This window comes from Amborella trichopoda, chromosome 5, assembly GCF_054954075.1.
Source record: "Amborella trichopoda isolate Santa Cruz 75 chromosome 5, AtrichopodaSantaCruz75HAP2 v2.0, whole genome shotgun sequence".
Taxonomy (NCBI): domain Eukaryota; kingdom Viridiplantae; phylum Streptophyta; class Magnoliopsida; order Amborellales; family Amborellaceae; genus Amborella; species Amborella trichopoda.
The window spans coordinates 14,209,245-14,230,080 of NC_142340.1; the positions used below are offsets into that span (position 1 = coordinate 14,209,245).

Here is a 20,836-nt window from a genome sequence, read left to right on the forward strand (position 1 = left end):
TCACAATAGAAGCCCCACTCGGCATACATGGTTGGTGCAAAAGCATGCGTTAAGATAGAAAAGTCCCCCATCGAGGAAAAGAAAAGAGAAAGGGAGGGTAAGGCTCCATAAAAGAATAAGGGCCATGGATAGTGTGGAACGGAGTGATCCCGTCTGTCTCTATGTGGTGTTGGTGGCCCCTATAAATATTAAATAAATTCTGGAAAAATAGTAACAAAAAATCCAAACATTTAACGGGGGTGGGCCACTCCACCAAACCCCTTTTAATAAAAAATAATATATATATATATATATATATATATATATATAGAATTTTTGAAGTGAAAAACTTAAAATATTAAGAAAGTGGGAAATCAGGTTTGGTAAGAGAACCGGCCAGTTTCCAATATTTAACGGGATCTAGATCAGCCAGTTCCCATCCGGATCACCATATTTTTAAACACTGATCATAAGTTATGGACTAGAGAAAGCGAACCTAAGAATAAGAAAGTAATGATGGAAGTAATGGATTGATAACTAGAACTTCATCACAGAATGGAAGTAGAAGAATTGAAGATGAAGTATAATCCTATTTCAAAATGGTTTATTTTGATAAGTAGGATCCTAATGTGAAACTGCCTACGTGTTATGGAAGGAAAGTGACAATCAGATCCTGTCCAACTTTCAGATGCAATGGTACTTCGTAATCACCACTCAGGTCTCCATTCATATCTCAAAGCTGAACAAGATATTGCAATAAAATGAGTAGTATAAATATCTCAAATCTGATTCTAACGCAACACATTATATGTATATGAAAATGATATCTATGATCTAAATATTAAGCTAACCCAATTTGTAAAATCAAAGATTTAGTCATAAACATCTATGTCTAAGTAATAAAGTGATGTCGCCAACAATTAATCATGAAAGAAGAAAGTAACTAATGCACAAGGTGGACATGATATTGGGGTCCATTTGGCTCAGATTGGAAGATAGATGGACAGCTTTGAACTTATCAGAATACATAATTCATTTAGTCGTAAACATCTATGTCTAAGTAAGAAAGTTATGTTGCCAACAATTAATCATGAAAGAAGAAAGTAACTAATGCACAAGGTGGACATGATATTGGGGTCCACTTGGCTCAGATTGGAAGAGAGATGGACAGCTTTGAACTTATCAGAATGCATAATTCATTAGATAATTTACATTGTTTTTGGGAATGTGTCATCCTTGGATGCATTTTACAATGATGAGGATGTTGTGTGAGGATGTATTTACAATCACGTTAACGCTGCTATATATCTGTCAATGCAAATATTTATGCATAAATTTCTTCAAGATTGCTGTTGGACCAAAAGTTAACCATTATCCAATATCCAACAGGAGTTCTACGGAATATCAGGTATTCCAGGCCACTGAGCGATTCAAGTCATATTACATCCTAGCCCATGAGTTTCTCTAATGCTTTACCCATACACACCAGAAACTGCACACCACCAATTGAGTGTAACATAGAATAAATACAACGTGGGTAATAAATCAAAAGAATGATATCTATTTGGGGTAAAAGGTTTCAATTGTTAGCAGGAAAAAAGTGCAGCCCAAACACAGTCCAATAAGAAGTTGCTAAATTAAAACCCCAATATTGTAAATCAACGGAAAAAACCTCGGTAGAGAAATTTTTAAATGCCTATTGGTGTAGGAAATACCATGAACCTAGCTTCGCAAAAAAAGAAAGGAACCTAGCTTTCTAGATCTCACATAACTAGCCTTGGCAATGAAATTTACATAATGCCCTTAGGGATGAGATGTTACTACATTCCCATGGAGATCAATATTTTAAGTTTCAAATGTTTTTTAAAGATGCCAAGTGCTCCTCAAGGATTTCATGAACAATAATTGTTCAATGAGGACTTATAAGATCTTTTGAGGAGCTTACCACTATTGGAGAGGTAGATTGGACAATGATAAGTATATTGTCAGCAAAAGTAGCAAGATGCAACAACATAACCATAAATCAAGACCCCTTTAGGTATGCCTATCCAACGACTCACCTTTAACTAATAGTAATTAAGAAAATTTGTAAGGTGAAAGAGAATAAAATGTGTCATCCAACCCTTAAATCAACCATCATGATTTAGGAAGGAAGATTAGGAACATTATCCCCATAATATTTGACCCATATCCACTTCTAATCCAATTAGGATTTAAATAATCTAGAAACTTCTAGAACTTCCTTATATCTCTTTCAAAATTGTAGGAAGTCGAAGCTAATATAACCTAATCAAAACTAACTCCCACAAAAATAGATACATAATCTTTCCTTTTAAAAGATTATCTTTAACAAACTTATCTTAGAACGTAATATTTTAATTAAAAAAACCTATGGAAAAAGAAAGGGGGACGTGCCACCGCTATGGGTGACATGAGAGCCATGGTCCCCACGCCCCACCATGAGGAGTGGCACACATGTGGGGCTGGATCCAAGGGCCCCATATGTGCCCTTCCTTATCCCATAATTACAAAAACACCCTTTTCAAAGAATATACGGCAGAAATAATTTTTAAAATTCTGAAAAAACTTTGAAATTCACCAAAACATTTCTAATACAAAAAAAAAAAAAAATGTAGAAATAGATTGGCACCAATGGGTCAAAATAAGTCACTATCCCGACTCAGTGACCATGATCCACAACTGTCTTCTCAAACCAACACAACGAGAACCAACGACTCACAGTCTCATACAAGGGCTCATGATTGGTTTGTCAAAGTTAGCCAATTAACAGTAGAACCACAGTCCTAAAATGTCTATTACAGTTCCCCCGCTTTAAGAGCAAGCTAAACACATGTCACTACAGTGCAAAAGGGGCCTGTTTCTAAGCACATATACACTTACCCCTTTTCAAAGCTGGTTCCCGGTAATGCGACTGCCATTTGTATATATGTGGAAGTTTGTTGAGGATTTAGCCTTCACTCTCATAGGCTTAGATCTGCACATTAGAGACCACACAGCTCTCCTCGCCTACAAACCATCCATGGGCATCTCTCCGATCTTAACAAGGGATGACCCACTATAAACCCTTTTTGGTAAAGTCACATGCGCAAGGGTAAAGGTTTTGGACATGACAAGGGCCACAGACCACCCAATCCTTGGTCAATCAACACACACATACATTCCTACTGAAGTGTATATTCCACTATAAATGTCTTTTACATGCTCTCACGGCCTTTTAAGGCCACAAACCCAAACACAGACTCTCGAAAATAAATCAATGCAATGATAAACAGCCATAAACTTAAAATCAACTCTGTTGTTCAAGACATTGCAAACTAATATAAATGGGCTCTCTAAGAAATACAAGTTCTGCTTGCACTTTTTGAGGTCTTATTCTCTCTCTCAAAAAGTATCCAGTTTCTCTATTTATGAGTGTGGCTAATATTCCATGATACTGGATTGGTTTCTTGCCAATAGCCACATTACATCGCTTTGTTTAAAAGTGAAAAAGCAAAGAAGAAATTTAGCCTGTGTTTCCCAAAGAGCGGTCTTTGCAGATCATCCATAACTAGAGATGTGGAAGCAACATAATTGAGGTCAGTTAACATCTCTTGGTAGATAACAAGCAAATATTTACATTGCACCTTATATACTATCAACTGAGCCATAGAAGATCTACATTTCTAGCACCATGGAGATTTCATTATAGCATGTAATAAGGAAGCTAGAGCAAAAGGTTCTAATAAAGGGGAAATCTCCAAATTCTCTTTGCCACGCTCATAAGTCTTACTTCATAAAATACCTATTAACTAATTCTTTACGACAAAAAATAAACTTACCCCAAGAACAACACTTACTTTGTTTTTTTTTTTCCCCCTTAGAGCACTATAGAGACATTTATTGAAGGAAATAAAGAACATGCCTTGCTCATAGCTCACACCCAAGAAATTCAGTGATATGTATGACAATTCTCATAAAAGGACGAGTGACAAAGATTCCTCATTTCTTCTACATAATTAAAGAGATATATAATGAACAAATAAGTAAAAGCAATCAAATCAACAACCTGCAGCCCAGAACCAATATCTCGAGTGAGTGTATTTTGGTGGAAACACAAATGCCATGGCCGGAATTGCTACGCATGGAATAAGGTGGTACATCATGCACAATCGGAGGTCGTCAAACATCCTACAGCAAACATAAAGTACTAAATAAATGTACTATTGAATCTTAAACAAGTTATCAAACATAGTTTCATCTTGCTCCCTCCTTTTCACCATGTTTTGAGGAAGTTAATGAAGTGATTGATAAACTTGCTAATAGTAGTGAGACATGCTTCGGTTTTGTTGTGGAAACAGCCTCTCTGGCCACTGAACTGCTACCTCAGCACCTCTAGGGTTCAGATTTTACTTGTTTTTTATTTTAATAAAATTTTGCAATGTTATTGATCAAAAAATAAAACAAAAAGATTTTACTGATAAAACAAATGAAAGAAGATAGCAAATTACTGCACATAAAGAATGCTCGCTAAATCAATTGTAAGGAGAGGAAGTAGGCATGTGAATCCAATTCGCTCGTCAATTCTTTCAATAATGAAGCTCGAAAGAAGCGATGTGAGTGCGATCATGATCTGCATAATAGCCAAAAACTTAGGCATGAGCAAATTAAAAAGAATCATATGGAAAGCTCCATAACAATGGCATTCAGGTTGAAGTCTAATGAAACATTTTGAAAATTGCTTTCAATTATCTTCCCTTTACTCCTAAGAAAAGCAGATCTACCAAACACTTAGCAGCAATTCACTACATCCACTTAAACATGGGACCATTAGAATGAAAGACAGCAGACATAGAATTTCAATTATGGTGAAGGAATAAAAAGGAAGAGAAGAAATAAAAAGAGCAAACTAGATAAGGATAGAAAGTGCTAACGAAGTAAGACATCCTTCTCAAGATATTATAAAGAATCACATGTGCTTTATTCATTCAGTTTATGCTAGGAAAAGGCAATGCCTGTGAGGTCCATAGAAGTCTTTCACATGAAGGGACTAACAGTATTATCCAGCATTTTACAAAGAGCCAATCATTTAATATTTCAATTTAATAACCAATCAATGGGTTAATATGATGTAGATCCAATACACATCTCAGCAGAAGAAACTACCTAAAAGGGTGAATTTATGCATAATGGAGTGCTACCATCCACCTATCACGGATCTCCCCATGTGATAGCTATAGCCAAGCAAGAATATGGAAATCAAGTGGTGGCAAGGTGAGAAACCAGGTTTGACAGCTCTCCCCAAGGGCAGGCCAATCATCATTCAGATGATAGAAAAACCAGAGAGGATTTAAAGAGAATTCATAAGGCAAGGGAATCATGGAAAGAGGAAGTTTCATTTGGTCAAATAGAAGGAGGTTTGCAACCCAAAAGGACAGAGGAGTCCTGGGGACCAAGCTCATTAAGCTGAGTAATAGGCCCCGAAAGAGCACTAGACTTTGGTAGTTTTTTTTTTTTTTTTTTTTTTTTTTTTTTGGACACTGTTAATGTTTTGCAGAGGTTAGGTAGCTTGTGGTCTAAACTAGTTGAACGTAATCATGGTAGTAGGATTGATGAAAACCAGAAGTTAAGGGGTGATGAGGCATTTTGTTGACAATGGTAGAGTTCAGGAAGAACACTAGATTTAGAGTTGATGGTATTAATTCTGGTACACAAATTTCACATTCCAGTATTGCGGAGCCTCAAGTAGGCCACCCAAGCTTGGAAATGCCACTAATGCAAGATGAGGGAGAAAGAATGTGAAGGGATATCTATTCAAGGAATAGGTTGTGAACCAATCTCTATTCAGTAGATATTAGACAACCCAAGATGTTTATGCTTAGAAAGTTCCTGCATGGAATGGTTCTGTACAGGTCCTCGTTTTTTTTGGATAAGTCAGAGGAGGTGGGGGGCCCTACGTCTTTTCATTAATTTTCCATATAAAAATAAAACAATCAATTACATCACAAACATCTTAGAAGCAAGCGATGGGGTACTTTTGTAATCAAGATCATAGGCCTAACCCTCCAAAGAGTCACAATTGAAAGGTGCACACCATGCTTGGCGAGGGAATCCACCATATGATTTGCTTTTCTAAAGACATGCCTGATCTGCAATACAAATGAATTCAACTGCATTGGAAAATTGGATAAAATTTCTCTCAACCTCCATAAAGCAACCATGGAATCAACCATGAGCTTTGAATTGCTCTCAAAGAGGATTTTACTGCAATCCATTTCTGCTGCTATCTCAATTCCCTTCTCCAGCACCATAAATTCCAATACGTTAGTTGTATCTGGACCAATTTGTGCTGCAAAAAAATTCCCAATATGGTCATAAATACAACTACCCTAACCAGCCAATTCCCAATATGGTCATCAATACAACTACCCTAACCAGCCAAACCAGGGTAACCTAAAGAGGATCCATTAATGTTGATTTAAAGCATAGTTGTTGGAAACGCATGAGATTCCAAATCGATTTAAGAAACGGAATCTCAGAATTATGGGTAGCTGGAAGATTCATGTTGTCAGAATCGTTGTCCATACATGGGGAACTACAGGAAACGAGATTCGTAACTTATCAAAATCAAGTTTCAACCCACATGGAATCAAGATACCTACCTCTATGGAATCAAGTTGCAACTATAGTTGTTGGAAACGTCTGTGATTCCGAATCGTTTCTAGAATCAGAATCAAGTGTATTAGAAGTTTTGGAATATAGGAATCGTTGTCCATACGATTGGATTTGAGAAAAATGATTCTCATTATTTCAAAATCACGATTCAAAAATTAGGAATCGTGTTTCCTATTTGCAAGAATCGATGTCCCTTCAAGTTGAAATCGCGTTTTAGACCTATATGGAATCACACATGACCCCACTTGTTTCGGTGGTTGCTGGAATCGTGATTCCTAAAATTATGGAATCGTGATTCCTAAAATTATGGAATCGTGATTCCTAAAAATAAGGAATCATGATTCCTAAAATTCTAGAATCGTTGTCCCCATCAACTTGGAATCAACACTATCACCATTCCGGAATCGTGATTCTCCCCATATTGGAATTGAGATTCTCCCCTTACTAGAATTGCGACCCAATTCCCTCCGGTATATGAGAGAATGTTCAGAAAATATATAAATTTATCCATTACTACAAGATCGAAGTTTGGTCTATATATACTCAGTCCAAGACTCCAAGTACTAATGTCAATCTTTATGATATCTTTGTTGACAATCCCATAAAATGGACTCGGTCTGCCGATAATCCTGTTATGCCTACAAGGTTTGTAGCTAGTCTATGGCATACAAGGAGTGAGAACAAAGGCAAACTCCTTTTATCTCCTTTCTTTGAATTATAAAATAAGTACATGACATAACAATTCTTCTTTGTTAAATGTAGTTTTGACTGAGTTATTCAATTTTTAGTCAATTTTTTCTGATATTTAATGATTAATTTAACCTAAAACACCACACATGGCACTTCGCTCATATCCTTATTATCTTCTTATTTTACTTAAAGAAAAGCAGTTTTATCCTCTTATTCCACTTGAAGATATGACGGTGTCGATCATATATTAAACATTATTACATTAGTAGTATGGTGCCCACACCATTTACCAAACATTATTAAATTTGACATAACATATTTTTTTAGTATTACTTATTCTTTGTAAGAGTTCTTAAAAAGTAACATAGAATGAAAGATGAAAATTAGTAAATAAAAAAATAAAAAATTTAACATATTACTTATATTTTAATTTTTTATTTTATTGCCATGTGCAACAACTTCAAATTCTCTCACGCTCTCATACATGTCGCGCTCACTCATGATTGAGCACACATCGAAGGGTTTCTGCTCTCCCTATGCTCATATATTACTCATATTTTCAATTTTGATTTCATTGCCATGTGTAACAACTTTAAATTCTCTCACGCTCTCATACATGTCGCGCTCACTCATGATTAAGCACACATCAAAGGGTTTCTGCTCTCCCTATGCTCACATTGCTTCCTGACAACATGGATTTGCAATTCCTGATACTTTGAATCAATGCTTAGCATAAGTAGAATCGCATTGTTGTGTAGCAAGGAATCACGATGTCTGCGATATAGAAACTTGATTCCAAACAATATGCATTCGCAATTCCAAAAAATTTGGAATCAACGTTTCTCACAAGCAGAATCGCATTCTTGTGCAACTAAAAATCATAAAGTCCTCAATACGAAATCTTGATTCCAGCAATCCAGGAATCAAGATTCCTAAACTAAGTGGAATCGCGTTCCGCAAAAAATGGAAATGTGATTCCTTTCTTTTAGAATCGACTTTTGCCAGGGGAAACACCGAATCGAGATTCCGAAAAGGAATCGCTACCCTCATAAGCAATTCGGGTAACTATAATTGCAACCCAAATGAAATCAAGATTCCTGCCTCCTTGGACACCAATTTAAGGCTAATTGCAATCGAGATTTATACTAGTTTGGAATCGAGATTAAACTCAAGTGGAATCGAGATTCCTATCTCTATGGGATCCAATTTCAACCCACATGGAATTGAGATCCTACATCTATAGGATCGCGCAACCAACAACTTTGAACCGCATCAAAAATTATCAGGAAATGTGTTTCCTATGGCAAAAGGTTCAAGGTTCTAGAGTAACCTTATGCAAGAATCCCTTAGTATTGGAACTAATGTATTGAGTATGCTTAGCCATGGCACCCCTCGTATTGGAATCGAGATCCTCAAAGGTCACAAGGATCTGAACAAGGGTTCCCTTGGTATTGAAATCGATGTTTGGGTGTTAATAGTGTCAGTAAGTTCTCTTCCATCTCTTACATTTATGCTCTTAAGCATTGGGGGACTCAGACTAGGCAAGTGTGAGTGGAACAGTTGCTGGGATTAGGAGCAAAAACAGGATGGGAAGCATGGGATCAGTGCTTGCAAGAAGCTTCCTATCTTGGAAGCACCACGGAGTTCACATGCAAGAAATATTATAAAGGGTTGAAACCCTGTGCTAGTCCTGCCTATGCAGGGTCCTAGGAGGGGCGGGCGGGCTCGAAACAGTCCTAACCTTTGGCTTATGCACAAAGTGGCCGCTCTCCGAACTCGAACCCACGCTCTTGCGCTAGCTACCCGAGCCTTTTACCGTCACACCAAGTGGCGGCCACTTTACATATTATAAATAAAAAAATATTTTTTTAAAAAAAAAAAGACAAAAATAATACTTGAAGGATTTCGACGCCTCAGTTTTCTTTCAAATTTCAACTGCAATGAAAAGCTCCCCTTCTTTAAAAAAAAAAGAGTATATCTTGTGATGCATCTTATAAGTCCACAACATAATCCATCAAAGGAGAGAGAGAGAGAGAGAGAGGACTCTTCCTTAATAACAAATATCAAAAGGAGTTCCCATGTAGCCGTGGAATATGAAAATGGGAATGCATTGAGAATGTCCTACCATTCCTGAATCGTAGAACCGTATTCTAGGAGAAATAACGCCAAGGTAGATGGAAGATTCCAATAACTATGGTCACAGATGCAGCCACCTCATATGCCAAGTGTAGCCTTCATCTAGCTAGTTATGAACGGCAATTTCTCACAAACAATCATCTTCAGCATCATTTCCCAAATATGTGCTCAATAAGTTATAGGGAAGACGAGAATGTGTATTGCCCATCCTCTGCGTGCTCTATTTCTTGCATTAAAATGCCTCTGAAGTAGGTCATAGCTCTCTCATTCCTGGCCTCCATTATGGAGCCCACCTTTGCTCGTATTCCAGGCGTTTCCACGGGCAGCGAATGGCAATCAGTTCATGCCACATTCTACGGTGGAAGTGACGCTTCAAGAACATTAAGTACTCTCTCTCTCTCTCTCTCTCTCTCTCTCTCTCTCTCTCTCTCTCTCTCTCTCTCTCTCTCCGCCATAAAAAACCCTCCTTAGAACCTTAAAACCCCATTTCATAACCAAGAATACTTCAAAACCAGCAAAAGCCCTATGGAAACCACCAGATAGGGGGGTTTGTTGAGACCGACCTCAAAATACAAAGAGAATAGGGCTTGATAGAGAGTGAGACAGTACCTCCTGTTATCTGAGACCTCAAAATCCAAAGAGAATATCCAGCACAGTTCAGTCACGCCCTAAAAAAAGATACAAAAGCTCAGTTTTAATGGAAAATGGCAATTTTCCCATTAAATTTCTCCCTAAAGATCCTTGATTCACCCCAAATTGCTTACAATAGGTATCCATAGGGCTAAGAATTTTTTGGATCGGGTCCGAATCCACCCAGATCCAGATCCGGATCTGAAAAGTATACATCAGATCTGGATCCGAGCATATCCAAAACATTCAGATCCGGATCCGAAACTACGCATAGGATCTAGATCCGAATCCGGATCCATACTAGTTCCAATTTTGTATATTATAAAGTTAAAACATAATTATAAAAGTTAAAATAATTATATACATTATATTAATGAATTAATAAATATATAATTACAATATTAATGAATTAATAAATATATAATTACAACATATATATGTATATATAGAAATAATAATATATATTATTTATCCGGATCGGATCCACCTATACCTGGATTCGACTTGAACTACTATTTGAATCTAAAGTTTGGATCCGGATCCGAATAAGATCCAATTTTTGGGTTTTGGATCCAAATCAGGCAAATTCTCAGCCCTAGGTATCCAGTGTATACAAAAACCGCAAAATTCATATAAATACACCTGTTTCAACACCAGTATCATCAATTGCACAGAGAGGAGGCAAAGTAGATCGCTCTCTCAAAAACCAAGGTTTTCCAATGAAGAAGTAAACAGGGCCTTAAAATACGAGGATGCGAAACCTATGTGTTTGTTGTTCGAGTATTTGCATAATCATGGGAAAGCGAATGAAGCTTTTGAGGTAAATTGCTAATTGAGGTTAAGCATAATTACAGTTGGTGTATTTTATACGATTGATATATGATCCGTGTATCATTTGCTCCATTTATTAAAACTGATCCGTATCTAGATTTGGATCTGGATCCTATGGATACTTTTGGATTCGGATCCAAATCCAAACATTCTGGATTCGATTAGATCCGGATCTGGATCTTATTTATACTTTTCAAAACCAGATTAGAATCTGGGTGGATCCATACGCGATCCAGAAAATTCTTAGCCCTAGTTGAAGGTGAACCGAGCTCCCTTGCAAAGTTCCAATTGCCTAAGATATTATATTTATAGAGTCTCCTTCCACTATACGGGTAGAGTTTCCAATGAAATTGAAGCTCTCTCAATACCTTTAGCAATCCAACAGTTTCAGCCAGAGGTTTAACAAACGGATCGGTGTGTTGAATCGAGCACTCCGAAAACCCATCCGGATCAGTGAATCAGCGATCCGGATTGGGAATCGGCTGAATCGGTTGGATTAAGCCTTAAAAAAAACCCAAAAAAATTATTAAAATTCATTATAAATGTTGCTTTTTAAGAATCCAATAAGAAATGGGGTACTCCAATAATAACTTTCATTTTTTCGCATCAACATGCGAATATTGAGATGTACTTTCCCTATATGAAGATTCTCATCAAACATTTATTAAAACCTAACTAAATACAATATTATACATTGAAATTAGAATTATTGGTTTGTATTTTATTATTTTATCATCATTTTACTATACAAATAATAATAAATTTGAAATTTGTCTCATAATATCATCTAATTTAAAAATCTAATTTATAACTATAACAAAAAATAATACATTGCTTAATTTATAATGTAAAGAAATTAATAAATAAAATATAGATTTGATTATCATTGTAATTAGTATAATTGTTAATTATAATAAACATGATTACAAAACAAGGGTATGACCCTCACAAATAAATAAATCTAATGTATAATAATTAGTGTTATAGAAATATAGAATTCGGTAACATTAATTTGCAATCATATTTTAATAAAATTAGGAAAATAAATAAAACAATTTCAGATTTGCAATGTGAGATAATTGATAAAGCAACTTGAAATAAATTCAAAGTGGTATGCACTGGTGTTATTTTTCTCTCTTAAAATATCCCATAAACTAATAGATTTTAAAATGTTCAAAAAACCAGTATTAGTATTATTTTTTGCTTTTTTTAATATCCTACGACCACGTACAATAATTTCATATGATTATGTCAATTTTTGCAAATTATTATATGGAATTTTATTTTTGTAATTATATGTAATTAAAGATTAATTATATGTAATTTATGTTTGTCTATTATAAAAATAAATAAATGTAATTAATCGTAATATGGATTAAATATTAAAAATAAATAAATATAATTAATCTTAAAAAGAATTATAGACCATTTTATTTTATAGATGTCCTTGTATATGAGAGAAAGATATATTATAGTACCCACCCATCCCTACCTAATACAAACACCATAAATAATTTGGAAAAATTTATTGCCATCATTTAAAAAAAAGGGCGCGTCAATTTGAAGAAACTTTAGACCATGAGATCGTTCCACATCGAAGACAATGGGATGAAAAATGTTTCATATAATGCGTTGGATAAACATCGACGGCGTTCAGGTGTTTGGGTTGGCAGAGGGTCACGTGCAATCCACGTAAGCATAAGATGTGACTAAAGAACAGCATTGAATAAAAAATTGGCGCGGTCGCGCTGGAGCCACGATTCCGTGATGTGAGCATGATGTTATAGACACTTTCTAATAATAAAATAGTACGGCCGATCGAATCCTGTTTTCTCTATGAAACCGGCACGGCATGGGTGATACCTGATCCGGATCGCCCGATTCCAAATCGGATCGTCGATTTTTCAAACAATGGTTTCAGCTGTGGTGGAATTGGTGCATCCTATTAAACTTAAGAAGGAGAGAATTTGGGCATTGCAATCTGTAAGACTCCCCCCATAACACGTAAGGCCAGGGTTTCCAAGGAGAGCAGCCTGAAAAGAATGGCTATGTGGAACTCAAGGTATTAAATTCAAAAAAATTCTTTTTTTTTTTTATTCAATATACCTGAATTTCACTTACATGGGTCATTACACGCTGTTGTAAATCCAAATTAATACCCTAAATACAACCTAGGTTCTTTAATTTTACTTCCAAAACAAATAGATACCATCCAGGAACAACAACCGATCTTCCACGATGTTATTAAGTACAAAATATTTTCCTAAAAATTTACTAAAAAATATAAAATATTACTGAAAAATGATTAAATCAGCTGGGAATACTTACTAGGAGATGAATGGAGTTATCCTCACAAGTCTTGATACACCCCACACCCGATTCCCTGACTGATGGCGTACTTTAGTCCTTTAGATATTGCTGGAATTCCTGAGATAAAGAAGCGTTACAGGCAGTACCTTTCAATCTAGGGTTTTAGAGAGCTCAAAAACTCTATTAGGATATGTTGAAATCATAGAGGGACAAATTACGGTTGAACTTGAGTGTTGATTTGTCTCTAGGTTGCATGTACCTCTCTTTCCTTCAAAAATCAGAAAACTCTAGTCTTAGCGTTTCATGTGCCACCGCCTATTTTGCGTTTCTTTTGGGTGTCTTCACAAGCAAAAGAAAGAGAGAAGGTCCACACCAAACTATGGAGAGAGAGAGAGGTTGGTGTGACAAAATATGGTAGAGAGAGAGAGAGAGGTTGGTATGGGAGAGATATTGGCGTGAGAGAGAAAGAGAGAGAGAGACTTTTTCATCAAGTTAGACAGATTCAAATAGGGTTTTAAATAGAAACAATCTATTTCCCACTTAGAGTAGGATTCCATCTAGGTATGCCGTATCTAATTTTTCAGCTTGACAATTAGGATATTTAGGAAATATGCGGGGTGAGAGATTAAATCTGAGCCATCCATCCCACAAATTTGCCATCATGATTTTGGGTGGAAAACCTTCTCCCCTTATAATTTAACCCAAGTCCAACTCCCATTTAAATTTGAACTATAACCACTTTTAGCATTATCTAGATTTTCGAAAATCTATAGGAAGTCAAAGATATTCTTTTAAAAACAAAACTCCCACTTGAATAGGAATCAAATCTTTTTAATTTTAAAAGATTCCTAACTAAAACTATTGACTAAAAGTGGCACATAAAAAAAATGGGGGGTGGACTTTATGTGGGCCCCACAAGGCCACATGTCCCACTCATGATGGCACACACATGTAGGGGCTGGATCCTTGATCCCCATGTGTCCTTCCTTTGTTCTGAAAATTTTGAAAGCCGCACGTCCCAGTCATGGTGGCACACACGTGTGGGGGCTAGATCCTTGGTTCTCACATGTGTCCTTCCTTTAATCTGAAAATTTTGAAACCACTATATACTAACATAGTATGCGACACTGTTATACTGTTATATTATACTACAATACTATGCTATATGCTATATTCTATTTTTCTGCACTATATGCCACTATATTCAAAACTATCGTATACAACAATAAAACATATGCTCTATTATATAGCATACTACACACCACACTGCAAGACTAAACTATATACTATCCTACAACGCTAGAAAATCTAGATTCCTTATAAATCAGCACATCAATCCCTAATAGGAGGATCAGCATTCCAAAATTTAAGAATCGTGGAGGAGCGAGATACCCTTCTTTGGAGTGTAGGTCGAAACTCTGGAGTCAAGTTGACCCATTGATAGGTGGAACCTGTTATGTATGAGCTGCAGTCCAAGAGATGCAAAAACCTTTCCCAAATTATAGTTGAAACTTGGGACAGAACAGAGAAGGGCAGGCTTGGGTACAAATAAGGGTGCCAATATGATTAAGAACAAAGTAATGCCGGAGATCCACACTAGGTGAGGCAAATAATCATTGGTGGAAGCTCAGTCACCATCCTCTTAGCATCAGATCTCTCGACATAAATTCAATTCATGCACAACACCAAGAGAGACGACCTCAATATGACTTGCAAGATTGGAGAGAAAAGAAGACTAGATATCATCACATTCAAAATCATCATCCGAAGGGGTTGTATATACAAAGAAGCCAACTCCCATGGTTGTACAGCTCCAAATTTCATAGAAACGTTGTTTATTTGCAAGATATAAGGACAACTTTGTCATCATTATTCATATCCCCCTTTTCTAAGTTTATGTACTGCTATTTATCCAGAGAAATATAAATGATAAGATGATTCCGTAATGAAAATGTGTGAAGCCCTAAATGGTTGACTAAGAAGTCCTTGAACCCACAAGGCTAATTAAGCTAGACTTGTAGAGTTCCAAAGAATAATATAATGGGGCACCAATGTACAATGTAATAGACTATGTGGGTTCTTCACTTGGAATTTTTGATGTGCAGCTCCGTAGCTTTCCCTGTTTAGGATATTTTGGGACTTGGGAGCATGCATGTTTGGGAATTGGTGCATGCTTGCAATGCAAAAAGGGTTTTCAATAATACTATGTATAAGTCAAGTTGGTTTGCATGAGATGGGTTTGCACAGCATAAAATAACAGCCTCAGAATTTCACCGTTCAGCTTCCTCTTTGCTGAAAATACAACCTGAACTTACTTGGCCACTTATGTGGGGCTTTTCCATGCAAAACCAATTTATGGGGACTTCAAGGTTTCAAAAAAAAGTCCGCCCGGCGCCTTGGCGCCCAACTTATCTCTGACAGCACGCCTAGATCTGGGCACCCCATTTTGGCTGGAGGTACCTGGGCAGGTGTCTAGGCGGGCTCCCAGGGATGTGGGCCTTTTTCGACGATTTTTAAATATACCCAAAAGGGTAAAAAGGGTAAGTTTGACCCCCAAAAAAGATTAAATAGGTTATGGGGGTTATTTTCAACCCCCTAAAGTTAAATGCCAGATGTTTGTATATAAAAAAGTATGTTCCAAGGAAAGGGTTGGGGTCGTGGTGGTAGCATCCCCATACCTAGTCATCACATTGTGGTTTCTATTCCTACCAATAACACCACCCCATTAGCACCTTCAAAAATCTAACTCCTAATCTACTTAAAAAAATGGGTAGGGGCCTATCTTCCCCATTGACTTACCCAAAAAAAAAATTAGCATATATGTGTGTTTGGACAACACATGTATATTTTTTAATAATTTATATTACATGGCGCCTAAGGTGGTGCAAGGCACCAGGCCAACTGCCTAGGGGCCATCTAGCATTTTTTGAAACCTTGGGGAGCTTTTCAATAACTCTATCTTTGAGTCAAGTTAGCTTGCATGAGATGGGTTTGGACATGGTAAAATAACAGCCTAAGAATTTCCGCATTCAGCTTCCTCTTTGCAGAAAATAGAACCTGAACTTACTTCACTACTTATTTGGGACTTTACCATGCAAAACTAATTCATAAGGAAAGGAACAGGTTCATGCAAAGCCAGTTTCTCCCCCACTTGTTTCTGAGAAACTTACAGCAGAAGTCTCTAACCTATTTAAGGTTTATAACTGTGTTTAGCTCAACATACAGAATACGGAAAACCCCTCTCTCATGAAAGCTCCCATCTACAAAAAATGCTTGCACCCAGAAGCCAAAATCACCAAAAATAGGAAAGGTAAGCAGCTTCAGATCAATGCTTTTATGAAGTACAAATTTAGTGAGATTTTTTCAAAAGAATATGAAGAATTTGTAAAGACGCTTGTGCCATTATGAGTGGTTTGCGCCATTATGAGCTCCCCCATAGCTATTGACCGCTATGTCTAATTTGAAAAAGGATTTTATTTTAGCTTTTGGCTTTTCATTCACCCTTTGTGGAAGTTATTTCTCCTCCATTTGCCTGATATTTTCTGTTACTCTTGGTGTTAATTGAGCTCCATAGAGAGGATATTCTTTCTATATTGCTGGTTTATGCAAGAGTCCAAGACTTGCAAGGGATCAATAAAGACTTACAATTATGGTCTTTAAGCCGACAGAAGCATCCATACCATGTATTACCAACAAAAATCCATACATCTCGGTTACTTAATGGATCGAAAAAAAGTAGGAAGTAGCTTATGGACCTCGTAGCTATTGATTGGCTCCTTAATTCACAAGTTCTAAGCAAAAATTCACCGGTTCTATGCCCGTCATTAATTTGGAAGTCTATTTGTGTAAGATTTCAAAACTGATACTTTACATTCTGGTACTCTAACACCAACCATGGTGGTTAATCAACAGCTAATGAAACATGCTTCTCATAAGCACATATTGCAACTCAAGGAACTCCCATATCTAGATTATGATACTAAAGATAAGTAGTTGCTGTCTCAAGCTGCACTAATCAAACCTTTGCATCAAACATCTTTAAGAATGCAAGCAAAGAGAGGTTTCACATAGAACTAATAAATAGTAATCCAAGGATAACAAGTTATACAACATTGATGGTCCCTTAAAAAGAAACAATTTTAGAATAGCTTATGTATAACATAAATGTGGTCAATAGCTTCCTAAAGATGTTTACACCATCACCACAAATGACAGGATAAATTAAAGCAGCCCATTATATTGTTTTTACTTTTAGGATCTCACCGACAATAAACATGCACGATAGTCAAACTAGATCTGGGAGTCACTCTACATTTAGGAAAAGTGCTTATTTGATTGATTGTATAAAGTTATTGCTCCTCAAACTCTTGGCATGTGCTGATCATGGCAAAACTACCACAAAAATCCAACTCAAATTCCTAAAACAAAAGAAAGAGAAAGAACTAGGATGCCACTGCCGTGTATAGAACAACAGAAAATACCAAAGCAACAAGCAGCATTAGTAGGGATTTAGGCCATACAAGACTCAGCCATCACTGGTGCAATACAGAAGATTTTTCAACAGCATCATAGCATTTAAGATATCAAAAGGCCTCAGGGGAATATATTGATTGACAATCAACCATACAGAACCACAATATTCGAAGTCACCAAAGAAGATAGTTCCCCAAGGCCAAATAGAATGACAAGAGTAGATGATAAGTAGGTGATAAGATATATAAAGTCATATGTTGATGAATTCTCAATTGATCACTAATATATTAGCTATATCCAAATCACAAAACAATTATTTCTGTTTAAAAAGGAAGAAGAGAAAGGAAAGGAGTAATTACAGGTAGGCGGTCCCATATAACTCGACTATCTTCAGGTTTCAGATGATAGTATGCGGAGCCGAATGCAGTCGATGCAATCCCAGCATAGAATAGTGCCCAACCCCAAACTTCACCTCGAAGGCTGCAGAGAGAGAAAGAGATTTCTGAATAAGCAGAGAAGAAGAAACCCTAAAGTTTAAAAGGTACTGGAGAAACAGGGAAAACCTCATCTTATAGAAAAATAACTCCACAGAGAGAGAAGCATGGGAGAAAGAGGAGAAGGATCACCATATGCACAAGTAATTGCCATGAAGACAGAGAACAAGACCGAGGACGCCAACAACTAGGAAAGGGAAGTTGGTAATCACATTCAGGGTATTTGGAACCCCTGCAATTGAAACAAGAAAAATATATAAATAGAGAGAGAGAAGTATTATCCGTCAAAGAAACCAAGAAATAGCATATTTGCAAACAAATAGAGGAGAAAGAGAGAGCCAATAATCGTCACAGTAATCAAAAATAAAATTTTGACAGCAATCAACAGAGAGAGAAAAGCATTTCCGAGCCGTATACATACAAGAAATAATAGAATAAAGCAATAACGAGAAATAATCGACAGGAAGAAAGAGAGAGTGGTGATTTGATACCAAAGAAATTGCGCATGTCAGCAAAGAGGTGGTGCTTTGGGAAGTGTGGTATTCGCGGTGTGGCCAACATCAAGCATGCCCAGCAAAGGAACCCCGCTATGCATAAACGCCCCCTATTCCCCCTCAATGTCATTCCTCCTAATGCCACCATCTCCTCTCTCTGTATATTTTCAGCCAACAAAATGGAAATCTCTCTCTCTCTCTCTCTCTCTCTCTCTCTCTCTCTCTCTCTCTCTCTGTAAATCTTCAGCCAGTAAAAGGAAAACCTCTCTCTAACAAAATGGAAATCTCTCGTCTCTCTCTCTGTATAGTTTCAGCCAGCAAAAGGAAAATCCCTCTCTCTCTCTCTCTCTGCTTTTCAGTCTTCAAAATGAAAATCTCTGTACGACATATTCTGTACTGCATTAAGAACGTTTCAATTCCTACTTCCAAAAGCCAAGAATCTCTTTTCTGAGACTTTTCCAACTTAGGTATTTAGCTACCTTTGAACTCATCGTGGTTTTTTTTTTTTTTTTTTTTTTGGGACAAAAGTGCTCAAATTTTTTATTGAGAAGAACCGAATTAAAAGAATTTTAAGATCTTATTTGCAAGTAGAAATCGATGTGTATTAGGCAATTATGCATATTGAATATTGAATTTATGATGTAGTTAAGCATGCCAAAATTATGATGAGAGGAATTTGGTATTTTAATCAATCATTGAGTGAATCTTTTCCATGAAAATGGTATTCATGTCATATGAATGAGATACTTGATCATAAAAGAAATAATTGGAAGGCAAGATAAATTTGATAATATAAGATAAGAACAGTTATTTACTTTTGATAAAAGGTTAGAATTACTCTTAGCCATTAGATATAAAATTGGGTGGCTAGGATGGGCCATCCATTACGCTCGGAGTTCAAAGTCAAACATTGTATCACATCCTTAGCCATTAGATTTCACATCTTACAACTAGAAAATGATTTGGTATTCTTACATGATAGGTAAACAGTCTTATGGCATACAATTCCATAAGCTAAATTCATTTATTATTTTGGGAAATATTGCAAAGACATTTTGGAGGAATATTGAACATATAGTTTATATACTATGAGATTGTTTATTTTTAGTACAAGAATGTCACAATTATTTTTAGCCATTGGATGTGAAATCTAATATATGACAGTGTATCACAACATTCAAGAAATTTTATTATGGATTTTGTGTCAAACAATGACATATCCTCAACTACCAGATTTCAAATCTAAATGATCAATGATGATTGTGACATCCTTGTATCGAAAGTAAATGGTCTTATAATATGTATTTCCAAAATTTATTTGGAAGATAAATATAAAATGAGAGTACATGAAACTACATTTTGAAATATCAAGCTAATAAAATGTTTTAGAATGGGGAGACATGGTTATCACGATAGATGTTGGAGAAATTTATCTGCAGAAATCTTGAAAGAAAAAGTAAAATTACAACAATTTAGAAGGAAAACTTGTGTCAGTATCGATTTTCAACTAATTGGGTGAGTCTGCTCGGACTGGCCTGAGTAACTTAAGCTCACCAAACCCGTGGAGCATGAGTATCCCCGAGTTGGGTATCCAACTTGGGGATCTTAAAAAAAATTAAGAAATCTATTTGTAATATATTTTTTAGGGTGCAGTTTGTATAGAGCCTAGGTTCTAAACAATCAAATTAGAGCCTACCTTCAAATAGTATCGGGAAATATGGTTTCAATACTGAAAATCTTTGTGATAGCCTTAAAATGTATTTTTATCTTTATTTATAAAGTTTAATGCCTCAAAAATAGTGTAGACCGATAGATCTATGAAAACTTGAAAATCTTGAAAATTGACGGTCCAAAAATACGTTACAAAATGCACTATTTCCAGAGCTTGAAATCTTTTTTTTTCTCATATCCATGCATCTTGATGTCGAGATTATCAATTTTAAGATATTTAGGCATCAAAAGGACCTCTTCTAATGAAATTTTTGAGGCATGCTCTAATTTGATTGTTTTGTGCCTTAGCTCTGTATAAACTTTTTCCTATTTTTTATGTGTTGTATCATTTTGGTAGATATTGGAAAGTATTTTGACCATGAATACTTATTTTTACATTTCCCATATGTTTAGATT

The 20,836-nt window shown here is 36.1% G+C and overlaps 1 protein-coding gene across 15 annotated transcripts in view; it reads right to left on the bottom strand.

Annotated features, from left to right (window-relative positions):
- LOC18421911 (Alkaline phytoceramidase (aPHC)) overlaps positions 1 to 19,085 on the bottom strand; it is a 36,744-nt gene extending 17,659 nt beyond the window's left edge. For 12 of the 15 annotated variants that reach the window (XR_016056044.1, XR_016056045.1, XM_088867539.1 and 9 more), the window contains exons 1-5: positions 18,707 to 19,085; positions 18,348 to 18,447; positions 18,081 to 18,201; positions 4,488 to 4,609; positions 4,046 to 4,167 (exon numbers count right to left, since the gene is read on the bottom strand). Coding sequence is in view for 11 of the 15 variants with exons in the window: in XM_088867539.1 (XP_088723665.1) it covers positions 4,046 to 4,167; positions 4,488 to 4,609; positions 18,081 to 18,201; positions 18,348 to 18,447; positions 18,707 to 18,857 (616 nt within the window). In the remaining 4 variants the exon portion in view is untranslated. Of the gene's footprint in view, positions 1 to 4,045; positions 4,168 to 4,487; positions 4,610 to 10,086; positions 10,146 to 13,266; positions 13,366 to 18,080; positions 18,202 to 18,347; positions 18,448 to 18,706 lie in introns of those variants that run through there. The other 3 variants (XR_016056046.1, XM_088867541.1, XR_016056047.1) reach the window with 2 other exon arrangements.
- Positions 19,086 to 20,836: the final 1,751 nt, after the last annotated feature.